At 35.2% G+C, this 14,532-nt stretch overlaps 2 protein-coding genes across 2 annotated transcripts in view; both read right to left on the reverse strand.

Annotated features, from left to right (window-relative positions):
• Window positions 1-3,481, reverse strand: part of LOC128203874 (nuclear factor NF-kappa-B p100 subunit-like) — a 33,397-nt gene extending 29,916 nt beyond the window's left edge. Inside the window, exons 1-5 of the mRNA XM_052905354.1 lie at window positions 3,343-3,481; window positions 2,852-2,968; window positions 2,011-2,153; window positions 1,642-1,790; window positions 1,315-1,448 (exon numbers count right to left, since the gene is read on the reverse strand). Of these exons, the coding sequence (XP_052761314.1) occupies window positions 1,315-1,448; window positions 1,642-1,790; window positions 2,011-2,153; window positions 2,852-2,882 (457 nt within the window). The 5' untranslated portion in view covers window positions 2,883-2,968; window positions 3,343-3,481. The remainder of the gene's footprint in view (window positions 1-1,314; window positions 1,449-1,641; window positions 1,791-2,010; window positions 2,154-2,851; window positions 2,969-3,342) is intronic.
• Window positions 3,482-8,183: 4,702 nt separating this feature from the next.
• LOC128225176 (uncharacterized) lies at window positions 8,184-13,905 on the reverse strand. Its single transcript, XM_052935232.1, has 3 exons — window positions 13,562-13,905; window positions 9,081-9,211; window positions 8,184-8,713 (listed from the first exon to the last, which is right to left on the reverse strand). The coding sequence occupies exons 1-3, from the start codon at window positions 13,843-13,845 to the stop codon at window positions 8,514-8,516; spliced, it is 615 nt and encodes a 204-aa protein (XP_052791192.1). The 5' UTR covers window positions 13,846-13,905; the 3' UTR covers window positions 8,184-8,513.
• Between the last annotated feature and the right edge of the window lie 627 nt (window positions 13,906-14,532).

Here is a 14,532-nt window from a genome sequence, read left to right on the forward strand (position 1 = left end):
TTGAATCTTAAGATTGTCGTCATCAATTGGTTTAAAAGGAGACAGACGCTATACACACTACAGACAAGGAAACATTGAGTCATAACTCACCGTATTATTCAAGCTAATGTTTTCCTTCTTAATAAGGTTATTTAAACAAAAGCACTCACAAATTATGGCTCAAATGCTGAACAAGGAATATAAATTAAGAGCAATTTATTAAGGAAAATAACCATTAACTGCTTGTTATACAAAGCAGATTCAAAGATTATTTGTTTTGAATCAGAATAAACACACTCTAATTGCTCAGTTTCTTCTTGGAAAAAAATTAGAAGGTTGTTGTAATGAACATAAATAAACGACATCAAATATGAATGACTCTTCCGGTGCTCTGTACTAGGACAGAGAGACAATTTTGCAATAAGAAGTTGTGATTAAAATAATGTATCATACATGTTATGTATAACATTTCACAATTTAAGTCTTATTTTGCTGCATCACTTATAACTTTACCACAAACATGTTATTACTTTGCACCTGTGTAACTGATATTTGATATGAGAATGGGTAACATTGTGGGTAAAATTAAATGCTTGGCATTAAGATTCAGTTTCACACATGATATGGGAGGATTTTTTTGGGATTTAAAGTAAAACCCCATAATCCACATTATATGTAAATTAATGTTGCACTAAAAATAAAAAAAACATCATGACAGGTACCTTATATGGTATTCACTGAAACAGAGGATGATGGTAATTAAGTAAAGATGAATATAGTGTTGCTGCTACAGTTTCATTATTATTGAAAATTGACCTAAAAAATACTTTTCAGTTGGCCTTCAACCTTTATTTATTAAAGGTCTACAACAAAATCAAGAGCAAAAGCCAAAGATAGTATTTGATTCACTTTTTAAACATCAACAGGTAACCACTAGTTCTAAAGAACTGTGTTTATTCATCAGTTTAAAATCATCAATTATCATCCAAAAATGTATTTTTTGTCAAATTTTCAAATAATGTTTGGAACTGTTGTTTAAGTTTTAATTCCTCATACTGTAATGGCTTACTGCTTCACATTGAGCCGACCTTATTGTATACCTGACCCTGATGCATTCAAGCTAAGTTGACCAGGCATCATACACATATATGTGGATACTCTCTGACTATTCCAACTTGGCAAATAAAGTAACTACAGGACTAAATTCCGGCCTAAAATCTTGCAAATTAGCTTAAATAATATGATTTTGCAATAACTTATTTTAAAATGATGAAAAAATAAAAATAATAGTTTTTAACTAAGCACTTATGACTGGTAAGTCACTGACTACACTACCTGAGAGTTGTGGGGTGGATGAGAAATCGCCGTCCTCCATCTGCTTAGCAAGAATCATGGCAGCCATGATCCTCTCCTCCAGGACATCCCCTGCTTTCCGCCGGGTCACATGCTGGATACACAGGTTTGGGAAACTGCAAACATAACAAACATATATTCATATTGCATATACTACTAGACCAGCATCTTAAGCAATGTTTTCAATTATGTCATGTGTTAATAGATAAATCAAACCAGCAAACATATAGGCCCTATAACGCATATTAAGAACCTTTTCCAGCAAACAGAAAAGCCTTTAAAAATGAAGATAAAATACTTGACACTTACGCTATTTGTGCCGTTCCTGGTTTCACCTCCACAGTGCAGGCTCCGCTCGTACAGTTCTTGCCCACCAGCTTGTGGGCATGGGGTTTCGGAGAGGGCTCATCTGTTACCAGGCTAACTGTCATCTTGGCTGCTCCTGTGTAGTTCTTGATCTAAATTAGGATTAATAAAAAAAGTCAGGATATATATATGTATATACACTGCATGATGTTAGGGTTTAGCTCAAAAAAACAAAAATATAAAGTGATATATACAAAAGGTAATAATCACAAAGGCATTTGTTTTGTTTTTTTATCATCATATTTACTTCAATCTTCAACTTGTTTGTCTAATATATCATGTACAAAAAAGAATAAGAGCCATACTACATACCCTGACAGTAGGCACAGTTTTCCTGTACCGCTCACTGCTGGCTCCTTGCAATCCTCCATGGCTTGGACCTTCACATTCATAACGGAACCGGAAACCACGCTGTTGAGGCTGCTCAACTATCTCCAGGTATGGTTGGCCATTTTCTGAAGAAAAAAGTAAATGTTATTGAACCAATAATTGTACAGGGACCCCTTTTCATCCGGAAATGAAAGTTTTTTCCTCAATAACTTAAAATACTGAATATTTTTTAAGGAAATTTCAGAGGAAAAGTTTTCTGCCCCTGATCTAAAAATCAATATGATAAGATTATTATGCATGCTTATTTTAAGAACAAATTCACATTTCAAACTAACTCATTTAAATCCTATGAAATAACAAAAAAAGAAGATATAATAATGTTCCTGACTGTCAGAGGTATTATGTTTTTTTCTATTGCCACATAACTAACCATTGACTCTTTTTTCCATTTAGTCACATAAAATATCATTAATTCTCGGCTTTAATAATTGTGGTCTTTTTGGTGTGACATGTCGAACTCTCAATATTGCTGATAAATTGCTCATTTTCAGGTGTGTTTTTTCTACGCTGAAGCTTGATTTGAGCACAAATTATAATTTGATTGACAAATAATCATAATGGACAGGTACAGATGGAAAATGTCCATAATCAGTAATTTAATTTCCTGTTATTTAGTGTTAATAATAAAATCTTTTGAAATGATCCTTGAGGGGTGCTATTACAAAAGATGATAATCATCATCCATTATTACAAAGACTTGAAATGGTCAAATTTAAAACACAGAGTTTATCAAAATTAAGACTATTTATAAAGAGTTTCTGACCTTCAAAGTCCAGCTCCATTCCTCCATTCATTATCCTAGGACTGCCGGAACCCTAGGACTACTGTCTATTTCCAATTAGATTTCTTTAATATTCCGATATTGTTTTCTTCATGTAACCTGAGAATAATAATGTGAAAGCTTTAAATATTTACTGCCAGCTTAAGGTTGCATATAACTTCCTTAAATCAATTTGGTCTTTACCAGTTTACTGAAAGTGATATAACCATAGTGCCAGGTAAACTCAATATTCAAAACACACTTTTTTACTAATGTATATAAAGTCTTATTAATCTATTCCAACAGTTAAGCATTAAACGAAAATATCTAGTTCAAATGAATCATTTTAAAATATCAACTTAAGAATTTTACTAATCCTATTTTAGGGGATTTACCTTCCTGAACAAGCTGCTATTTTTAGTAACAAATTGGTAAACAAGTTTATATTTGGATAGATACTATACAGAATCACAGCAGTGTAACCGAAAACTTACGAGCGTTTTCTTCAGGACTGTATTTAGTTAACTTTTTCTTCCTGACGAAATTTTCTGAAAAGTACGAAAATCGAAATAAGAAGATTTACGAAATCACTATTCTCATTTTGGGAAAATCCCCACTTTTCGTTAAATAACACTTAACCGTACAATATCTTAATTCAGTTATAACGTCTCATTCTGAAACAATCATATTTCTGGAACAATCGTCTGTCTAGTTTATATATTTATAATTGCCCATTGTTATTTTAATTAAACTCAATACTGCTTTTACCTAACTAAACTGAACCCATTTACACGTATTTCTTTAAATAATAGATCGAAAGCTGGTTCCAACTCACCCTCTATATACTCATACAGTGCATGTACATCGGAGGTATGCGCCAATCCGGATCAGCAGGTGAAAACAGAATGAGAGTACCAGTCTTTACACATCGTGTTTGATTTCTTCTAGGAAAACACGAACAAAACCAGAAGTTATTCACTTTTAACATAAGAAAAGCATGCACAACAGTTGTCCAAACAAATTATGCAGTTGAGTTTCAAACTGCATCCTCGGCATCCCAGCGTATCATACTGGGGTGCCGAGGATGTTTAAATTGGTGTAATGGTGAACTTCATATTTTTCAATCAGACCCAGTGACTAGTTTCCAAGAAGTGAGACCCTGCCCACAACACCCGAGCTTCATAAGCAGAATATGAGGCAATGTACTCCACTCTACAAGCCATGCCTAATTGATTGTTCACCACGGTCACTATTTCTTCTCATATCACCCACGGAGCAACAACATACACAACATGTTGACATCTTAACACCAAGAGGCATGCTACACCATGTCTTCATCAGGCATAACTATTATACAATCGACCGAAAGTCGTCCAAACGCCAAATATAATGCCATAAAGACGTACCGTTGCTGTCTGGTGCCATCGCTCTGATTACCACATTAACCAAGTTGCCAGCATTCGTAAAATAACGACTACACATGAACAAGCAGTGTCACCGACATGCTCGACGTTTCCTGAAAGGAATACCCTCCAACACCGATGCAACACAATTAGAACAACCATGCCATTCAAGCTTGTTGTTGATATAAAGCAAGATCATGAACTCATTAATACCAAGTTCATAATTATATTGTTTAGTTGGGATGGGAGTCGCGTCCAAACATGCACACCCAAGTTACACCACTAGCTCCTATTTTAAGTTCAGGAACAGACCCTGAACGAAATCCGAGCTCTCGCCCTCTCTCGGTCTGTCCGTCTCTCTCTCTCAGAGTTGCCGAAGCGTCTGAGGAAACTAATCAAACTCCGGTAATAGAACATTTAAGCGGCATAGACTGTCCTTTGTTTCATTTAAAATAGTGACTGAGAAAAAGAAAAGTGTCTACAATTTAAGCAAAATGTTGCCTTCCGACGTAGTATATATGACGTAAGTAATCAAGTGGTATACAAACACTGTTTACTGTCGACAAGCACGTACGTTTTTCTAAGTTTATTCGTAATATTATTTAGCAGTAAAGACAGAAAAACGACAAACGAAATATATCAACTGAGTATTCGGTAATCAGGGGTCGACTTTTATCCCGCTTAAACATGTATGTGATGGAACTAATTTAATCATGAATTTTGAAAAAAAATGTAATGTTCAATACAGCTGAAAGTGAAATAGTCATAGCTTGTAGTCCGCCTGTATGTACGCTTGGTACGTACGCAGTGTATACGCAGTGTAAATACCTGGTGATAATCGTAAATACGTAGTCAGTTATATTTTTATATGAGTTATTTATTCATACAATAAAGCAGTGAATCTAGGAAGTATAACTTTTATCGTTTATTGTGATTTTCATGATTTTACAATTAAAATGGCACATGAATAATGAATGAATTATGATCTAGAAAATGTAAGTTTTTTTGTAACGGATTCATTTTGATTTATTTCTGAAATGACACAAAATGTCACATGTATAATTTTAGATGTACATTTTTTATTATTGTAAGGTGTGTTGGTAGCAAGTTATTTTGCCAAAATTCAATATACATACATATATGCGAGCTGAGGATGAGTTATCGATTTACAAAAGAAAGAATACAAACCAACAACATACATTACTCTTGTTTACAAAACACAGTATTTATAAGTTTTGCAGCATTAGATGATCGCAGCATCTGCTTTGCCAAAACACCATCAAGTGCAACAGGCATCTTCACATGTCAAAGAAATCAGCGATTTGGCGTACTCTTTTACGTACCACTTGCAAGCAACTACTGAGCCATACATGTGAAGATTGCATTGATTTCACTCAACCCGTCAATTTAACTCGTGGCTTCAAATTACGCTCGCAACAGCAACGAGATGACAGACATTCTTTGAATAATTGGAACTGACTTTCCGTAGCCATATTTTAGATGTCTCTTCAGTGCGAAATGGCAATGCGACTGTGCTTTGTATAACTGATTTACGAGTTCGTTTAGTTTCCTGTACGAAATTAACCGCCTGGTTGTGAGCAGGAAACCAGGCGTCAAAATCAGACTAAAACCAGTTGGTTTTAAATTTTTTAAATCTAGCACTCATATGGATAACCAAGCGTCAAATTTAAAACCAAGCGTCAACCAAGCGGAAAAGAGGCGTCTATATGCGAACATTATGCAAATGAGCTGGTTTTAAATTCCAGCTGGTTTTTAAAAAACCAGGCGTCAAATAAACCAAGCGTCAAAAAAACAAGCGTCAAAAAACCAGGCGTCAAAAAAACCCAGGCGTCAAAAAAATAACAGACGTCAAAAATTGGCATTACTTGAACACAACCAGTTTGAGTTAAGAACAATTTATAGTTCGGAAAACAGGACAATAAAACATTGTTTAATATATTTTCTTAATAAAGGCACAGCTGAAAATGTTTTTTTTTACACATTTTTACTATCACTTATTGTTTTAAGAGTTCATATTCTGTGTTTAATATGTTTTTGACAGAATGAACCTTGTTCCGTTATCGCCCGATTTAGTTCTGCTGCTGTTGGTGATTCTGCTTCATTCTTTCTGCACTATCTGGGAACGTAATCTGTTAAAATAAATTTAAATGTATTTATTCAAATGATGATTTCCGGATCTATAGCTATAATTACAAGAGGGATGTAATTGTTAGAAGATAATTCATAGTTTAAATTACCTCATGCCTACATGGATTTATATTTGTAAATCATAATAAGAATAAAGTTTCAAAGGTGAAACTAAATGAAATAACAGTCAGCAACCCACCGTTTTTAGCATGTTTTTTAGCTTTCCAACTTTCCCATCAAATCTTGTTGGTCACAGGATCCTCATCTTTGTCACAGACACAATATTGGTCATCTATGGTAATTAAATAGGATCATTAGGCACACACATACACACCCACATGGTCATCAATAAATAAGTGAAGATCATGCTCAGGCTTAACACTGTATAAAGAAGAGTATATATAAAGTTAAATGCAGCTTATACTTTCATGTAATAGAAATCGTGCATATATCCATATGCTTAAACACATTGTATTTGTAACAATCACCAGGTTTCAAAACATCCCATTGGGACATTGTGTTAATAGAGGTTCAGGGAGCAATATACAGAATGATAAAATGCTGCCAGATAAATAATTGCAAAAACATTATACTTAAAAACAAACCATTTTGTATTTATGTTCTTTTTACTGTGTAATAGTATTAAAGATACATGTTGAAACTGTTCTTACCTTTCAAATGATAAGGAAAAAGGTTTATCCACATAAAATATGAGCTTCAGAAACCGCCATATGTTTACATGATTATTCTCCATACATTTGAATTTCCTACACAGATGAATGTTTACTTGATGCTGATTGGCTTAGATAAAACCCTTCAGGAAGCTTTATTGCCTGACTTTTGAATGGACTGATAAGCCCAGGCTGTTATATACCTGGACTCATGGAGGGAGAAATTTGGAAGCACTACCAGTATTAAACTTTTAAGCAGTATAATGCTTACTGTTCTTCTAAATATAAATGTTTATTGCTATGAATTTATTATTTGCTACTTTTAACATAACAAAATAAATCTATAAATTTAGAAACATTACAACAAAAAATATATTATATTATTAATAAATATTAATAATGATTTTTTTTTGTATGCGATCATTTATTCAAGCTTCATCATAGTAATTTGTCAAAGATAAGTTCTGAAATTAAGCAGAAATTAAAAATCATTCTCAATTTAAGTCAAATTAAAAAGAGTTTGAAATGCAGAATGTGGTTTTAATGTGAATGTTACTTTGAAATGAATAATTTTCAAAAGAAATTCTTATGCATAATGCTTATATACAGTAGAGAACAGTATTTTTTCAATGATTTTCCAGTTTCATTTTTTATTCCCTTGTAATTTTATCACATTGGGAAACAATTATTAGACTTTTGTCACCTTGAGTGGCAATTTCTTTCTGTATTCCCGTGGAAAATTATAAAAAAAATGAAACTTTAATGTACCATTAAAGATAATTCCATAGTTGTTTAAGTTTCTTGGAGGCTTTAATTTTTCCTAAGTTCCTTTTGACGCTTAGTTTGAAATTGACGCCTCAATACTTAGAGGCTGAACAATTGTTACAGTTCCTTTTGACGCTTGGTTTGTAAATGACGCCTCCTTTACTGAGAAAAATGACGCCTGGTTTGGCAAGAATTTGACGTGTCCTGCTCTTGTCCAGTTGGTTTTACACACGTCGAGGCATAAACCAGTTGGTTGACGCCTCTTTGACGCCCGTCAACCAGCTGGTTGACGCCTGATCATTTCGTACGGGTTATTCCGAAAAAGATGTAGAACAGACAAAACGAAAAAGAAATAAAAAGAACACAGTGTTATTGATTATGATTCAAACTTATCTTTAATTGTGCATCTATTCGAAAATATAGGTTCAATATTCATAATAGTTCAATTGTCGATCTACTTTTTACAACGAATACATATATTTATATGTATTTTCTCTTCCAACCACTTTTTTGTAAACATAAATTGGATGACATAGTTTCAAATGCATCATATTATCACGACTTGACAATCACCACAAATATATTATGGTATAACAATGTACATGAGTTAACAATGAATCGGAAAATACACCACCTAATACTGAAAAAAATAATTCAGAAGTAATATCAAACCGACTGTCATGGCTTCAAGTTCAGTAAAAATGCTGCTGCCAATAAAAACTCCACAACGAAAGTCACATGGTTTTGAGACGCACCGGACGTGTTGTCAAGGGCGGAGTCAAAGGTGAAACAGTTTTGGCTCTCCATGGGTTCACACTGGTAGTTCCGCTTTTCACAAAACTCCCGGCCATTCGTGTACAATCTGCCTATAACCGAGCCTGCAAGGAAATGTAACCATTTTTACTTGTAAAAGGTCCAAACACATGATAAACGTGATATATGCGCATTTAATTATATAACGACGTAGATAAAGAGAAATAAGAAGCACCTCGCTCGATGAGACATACGTGTCAGTATAGAAAAAGTCGCACTAAAATGCAAGTTGCCAATGCGTCACTGTCGACGTGGCTAAAACAAGGAATATACCATTACAGATACCCTGGTTGGATTCACGTACGAGATTTAATTGATACTTACGGAGACCACTTTGAAATTCTTATAGTTTATACCAAAACTAAAGGCACCTAATAAATACTACTTGAAATCGCCACTATTTGTCGGCCAGTTGTTAATTTTTGTAACTACCTTTCAGAATAGCAGAGGAGCAGGCGGCATACCAGGCATTACAGAACTCCTCACACACCGTCAGCTTCTCCTGTCGGTAAAACTTGTTCTGGAACGGCGCGCAAATGTAGCACATCAAGTAGTTCGTGTACCTGCAAATGTAAACATAATTCATTTTATGTACCTGCAAATGTAGAACGTCATGAAGTTTGTTCACCTGCAAATATAGCTCATCAAGCAATTTGTGCACCTGCAAAAGGTTAAACTTCATCTAATTTGTGCACCTGCAAATGTTAAACATCATGTAATTTGTGTACCTGTAAATTTTAAGCATCAAGTAATTTGTGCACCTGCAAATGTTAAACATGATGTAATTTGTGCACCAAATGTTAAACATCATGTAATTTGTGTACCTGTAAATTTTAAGCATCAAGTAATTTGTGTACCATCAAATATTAAACATCATGTAATTTGTGTTCCAACAAAAGTAGCACATCAAGCAGTTTATGTATCTGCAAATGTAAAACATCAAGCAGTTTGTGTACCTGCAAAAGTAGAACATCAAGCAGTTTGTGTATCTGCAAATGTAGAACATCAGGCAGTTTGTTTATCTGCAAATGTAAAACATCAAGCATATTGTGTACCTTCAAATGTAGAACATCAAGCAGTTTGTGCATCTGCAAATGTGAAACATCAAGCAGTTTGTGCATCTGCAAATGTGAAACATCAAGCAATTTGTGTATCTGCAAATGTAGAACATCAAGCAGTTTGCGTACCTGCAAATGTAGAACAGCAAACAGTTTGTGTACCTGCATTTGTGAAACATCAAGCAGTTTGTGTACCTGCATTTGTGAAACATCAAGCAGTTTGTGTACCTGCAAATGTAGAACATCAAGCAGTTTGTGTATCTGCAAATTCAGAACATCAAGCAGTTTGCGTACCTGCAAATGTAGAACAGCAAACAGTTTGTGTACCTGCATTTGTGAAACATCAAGCAGTTTGTGTACCTGCATTTGTGAAACATCAAGCAGTTTGTGTACCTGCAAATGTAGAACATCAAGCAGTTTGTGTATCTGCAAATTCAGAACATCAAGCAGTTTGTGTATCCGCAAATGTGAAACATCAAGCAGTTTAAGTACCTGCAAATGTAAAACATCAAACAGTTTGTGTACCTGCAAATGTGAAACATCAAGCAGTTTGTGTACCTGCAAATGTAGAACAGCAAACAGTTTGTGTACCTGCATTTGTGAAACATCAAGCAGTTTGTGTACCTGCATTTGTGAAACATCAAGCAGTTTGTGTACCTGCAAATGTAGAACATCAAGCAGTTTGTGTATCTGCAAATTCAGAACATCAAGTAGTTTGTGTACCTGCAAATGTAGAACATCAAGCAGTTTGTGTACCTGCAAATGTAGAACATCAAGCAGTTTGTGTATCTGCAAATTCAGAACATCAAGCAGTTTGTGTATCTGCAAATGTAGAACATCAAGCAGTTTGTGTATCTGCAAATGTGGAACATCAAGCAGTTTGTGTACCTGCAAATGTAGAACATCAAGCAGTTTGTGTACCTGCAAATGTAGAACATCAAGCAGTTTGTGTATCTGCAAATGTGGAACATCAAGTAGTTTGTGTACCTGCAAATGTAGAACATCAAGCAGTTTGTGTATCTGCAAATTCAGAACATCAAGCAGTTTGTGTATCTGCAAATGTGAAACATCAAGCAGTTTGTGTATCTGCAAATGTGGAACATCAAGCAGTTTGTGTACCTGCAAATGTAGAACATCAAGCAGTTTGTGTACCTGCAAATGTAGAACATCAAGCAGTTTGTGTATCTGCAAATGTGGAACATCAAGTAGTTTGTGTACCTGCAAATGTGGAACATCAAGCAGTTTGTGTACCTGCAAATGTAGAACATCAAGCAGTTTGTGTATCTGCAAATTCAGAACATCAAGCAGTTTGTGTATCTGCAAATTCAGAACATCAAGTAGTTTGTGTACCTGCAAATGTAGAACATCAAGCAGTTTGTGTATCTGCAAATTCAGAACATCAAGCAGTTTGTGTACCTGCAAATGTAGAACATCAAGCAGTTTGTGTATCTGCAAATTCAGAACATCAAGTAGTTTGTGTACCTGCAAATGTGGAACATCAAGCAGTTTGTGTACCTGCAAATGTAGAACATCAAGCAGTTTGTGTATCTGCAAATGTGGAACATCAAGTAGTTTGTGTACCTGCAAATGTGGAACATCAAGCAGTTTGTGTATCTGCAAATTCAGAACATCAAGCAGTTTGTGTACCTGCAAATGTAGAACATCAAGCAGTTTGTGTATCTGCAAATTCAGAACATCAAGCAGTTTGTGTATCTGCAAATTCAAAACATCAAGTAGTTTGTGTACCTGCAAATGTAGGACATGAAGCAGTTTGTGTATCCGCAAATGCGAAACATCAAGCAGTTTAAGTACCTGCAAATGTAGAACATCAAGCAGTTTGTGTACCTGCAAATGTGATACATCAAGCAGTTTGTGTACCTGCAAATGGAGAATATCAAGCAGTTTGTGCATCTGCAAATGTAGAACATCAAGCAGTTTGTGTACCTGCAAATGTAGAACATCAAGCAGTTTGTGTATCTGCAAATGCGAAACATCAAGCAGTTTGTGTACCTGCAAATGTGATACATCAAGCAGTTTGTGTACCTGCAAATGTGAAACATCAAGTAATTAGAACATCAAGCAGTTTGTTTACATATCAATCGCTGTGTGTACCTGCAAATGTAACCCATCAAGGAGTTGGTGAACCTTCAAATGTAACACATTCAGGAGTTTGTGTATCTGCACATCTTACACATCAAGCAGTTTGTGTACCTGCAAATGTAGCACATCAAGAAATTGGTGTACCTTCAAAGGTAACACATCAAGCAGTTTGTGTGCCTTCAAATGTAGCACAACAAGTAATTTGTGTACCTACAAATGTTGAACATCATTCATTATATGTACCTGTAAATGTCGCACATCAAGCAGTTACGGTTACTGCAAATGTAGCATATCAAGCAGTTAGTGTTACTGCAAATGTAGCATATCAAGCAGTTAGTGTACCTGTAAATGTAGCACATCAAGCAGTTAGTGTTACTGCAAATGTAGCACATCAAGCAGTTAGTGTTGCTGCAAATGTAGCAAATCAAGCAGTTAGTGTACCTGTAAATGTAGCACATCAAGCAGTTAGTGTACCTGTAAATGTAGCAAATCAAGCAGTTAGTGTACCTGTAAATGTAGCACATCAAGCAGTTAGTGTACCTGTAAATGTAGCACATCAAGCAGTTAGTGTACCTGTAAATGTAGCATATCAAGCAGTTAGTGTTACTGCAAATGTAGCATATCAAGCAGTTAGTGTACCTGTAAATGTAGCACATCAAGCAGTTAGTGTTACTGCAAATGTAGCACATCAAGCAGTTAGTGTTGCTGCAAATGTAGCAAATCAAGCAGTTAGTGTACCTGTAAATGTAGCACATCAAGCAGTTAGTGTACCTGTAAATGTAGCAAATCAAGCAGTTAGTGTACCTGTAAATGTAGCACATCAAGCAGTTAGTGTACCTGTAAATGTAGCACATCAAGCAGTTAGTGTACCTGTAAATGTAGCATATCAAGCAGTTAGTGTACCTGTAAATGTAGCACATCAAGCAGTTAGTGTTACTGCAAATGTAGCAAATCAAGCAGTTAGTGTTACTGCAAATGTAGCACATCAAGCAGTTAGTGTACCTGTAAATGTAGCATATAAATCAGTTAGTGTTACTGCAAATGTAGCATTTCAATAAGTTAGTGTTACTGCAAATGTAGCATTTGAATCAGTTAGTGTTACTGCAAATGTAGCATTTCAATAAGTTAGTGTTACTGCAAATGTAGCACATCAAAAAAAGTATCAATGTTGTATATTTTAAGATAACTTTATTTCATACGCATTTTAAATAAGAATAAAACGAACGCACGGCACGCACACTCACTACAACTTATTACGCCGGTTTCAGGGATCGAATCCGTGTCACGGCCTTTCGATCTGCAAATGGGAACCATATTGGAGTTAAAGTTGTCTGCATTCAAATATTTATGGTTATGCTTTAAAAGTTTCTTGAACTAATTCTCGAACAAAGTTCTTAAAAAATCAGAAGGTTTATAAAAAAAGTTTTCAAGTGGCCTAATGCAACCAGTAATTCAGTTCGTTATTCCCAATTATAAACCAACATAAAGGTTGTTAGAGACTATGTACATTTAAGTAACTAGTGTATCTGGCTAAACTCTCCAAATTTCAACCTTAAATTAATTTGTCATTATTGAAATATGCTTACTTAATTTTTATGCGTTCAAGTTAACAGATAGAAGCAACTGATATTATCCGTTTATTAATAATTCATCTATCGCTATCGCTTTCTGCTCAGACGAATAATGGACTGCTTTGCATTTTAAGTGTTATGTTACCGTTCTGTACCCCAGAAAACCCTGAATCCAATTGCTTACCTCTGGCACTCCGGCGTGCTGCCCGGCAAAGGCTTTACTGTTCCAAACGTGGCGTCAATTTCCTCTTGCGTACAGCAGCTGTTTTTCTTAAACCAGGTGCAATTTCGGAGATTAGGCTGTGGACTTGGTGCTCGGTTGTTGAAAAACGAACAAAAGTCCAGGGGCACTATCTCCATAACACTGACTCCATGATTCCCATCGCACGGACACACGAACAGTGTCCCACACAACAGGACTGTGAAGATGAGATCACGAACCACACACTTTATATCGTTGTAAGGCATAGTTGCATAGTGATTTTCAAATATATATTCTGCAAACAAGATAAAATTGACGCCATTGGAATGTTGCTAAATACGGTGTGTTTGCTTGGCGCACTTGAGTCTGTGGATCAATAGTTTCTTAGCCCTTGATTGATCGATATTGGAATAAGAGAATATATAGGAAGAATATTGGAAATGGTTATAGTCACACACAAACAAGCGATTGTTGAGATTCCAAAAAGAAAAAGAATTTTGCACATTTACTTGATATTGAATAACTTTAAGTCAGTTCCATAAAAATGTCAATGCATAACTATCATTCTGCGTCATTTCTGAAGTATTAAACGTGTTTTTGGTACACTAGATTAGGATATTACTCCACAATAACTTTTTTAAAGCAACGTATACATCCGAATTGTCTTCGCAAAATGATGAACATGAACTACATGAACATGCCCGAGGTGCATTTGGAATGCAAATACAGCTGCCACAGGAATATGACCAATGGCCCCGATTGCGCCTTGTTAGATTGATAACCATTTAAAAAACGTGTTAAATACAAAATCCCATATTTGTTTGAATTTTCATTTATGGTTTTAAAAGTTATAGCTTCGACGCAAAGTATTGCTATGAAATCATAGTTGCGCAATAGTGACCAAGAGAGCTCTTCACTTTGAGATGTGAGCACAGCGAGCGAGCGAAGTGAGA

The sequence above is a fragment of the Mya arenaria genome, chromosome 2 (assembly GCF_026914265.1).
Source record: "Mya arenaria isolate MELC-2E11 chromosome 2, ASM2691426v1".
In the NCBI taxonomy this organism is placed as follows: domain Eukaryota; kingdom Metazoa; phylum Mollusca; class Bivalvia; order Myida; family Myidae; genus Mya; species Mya arenaria.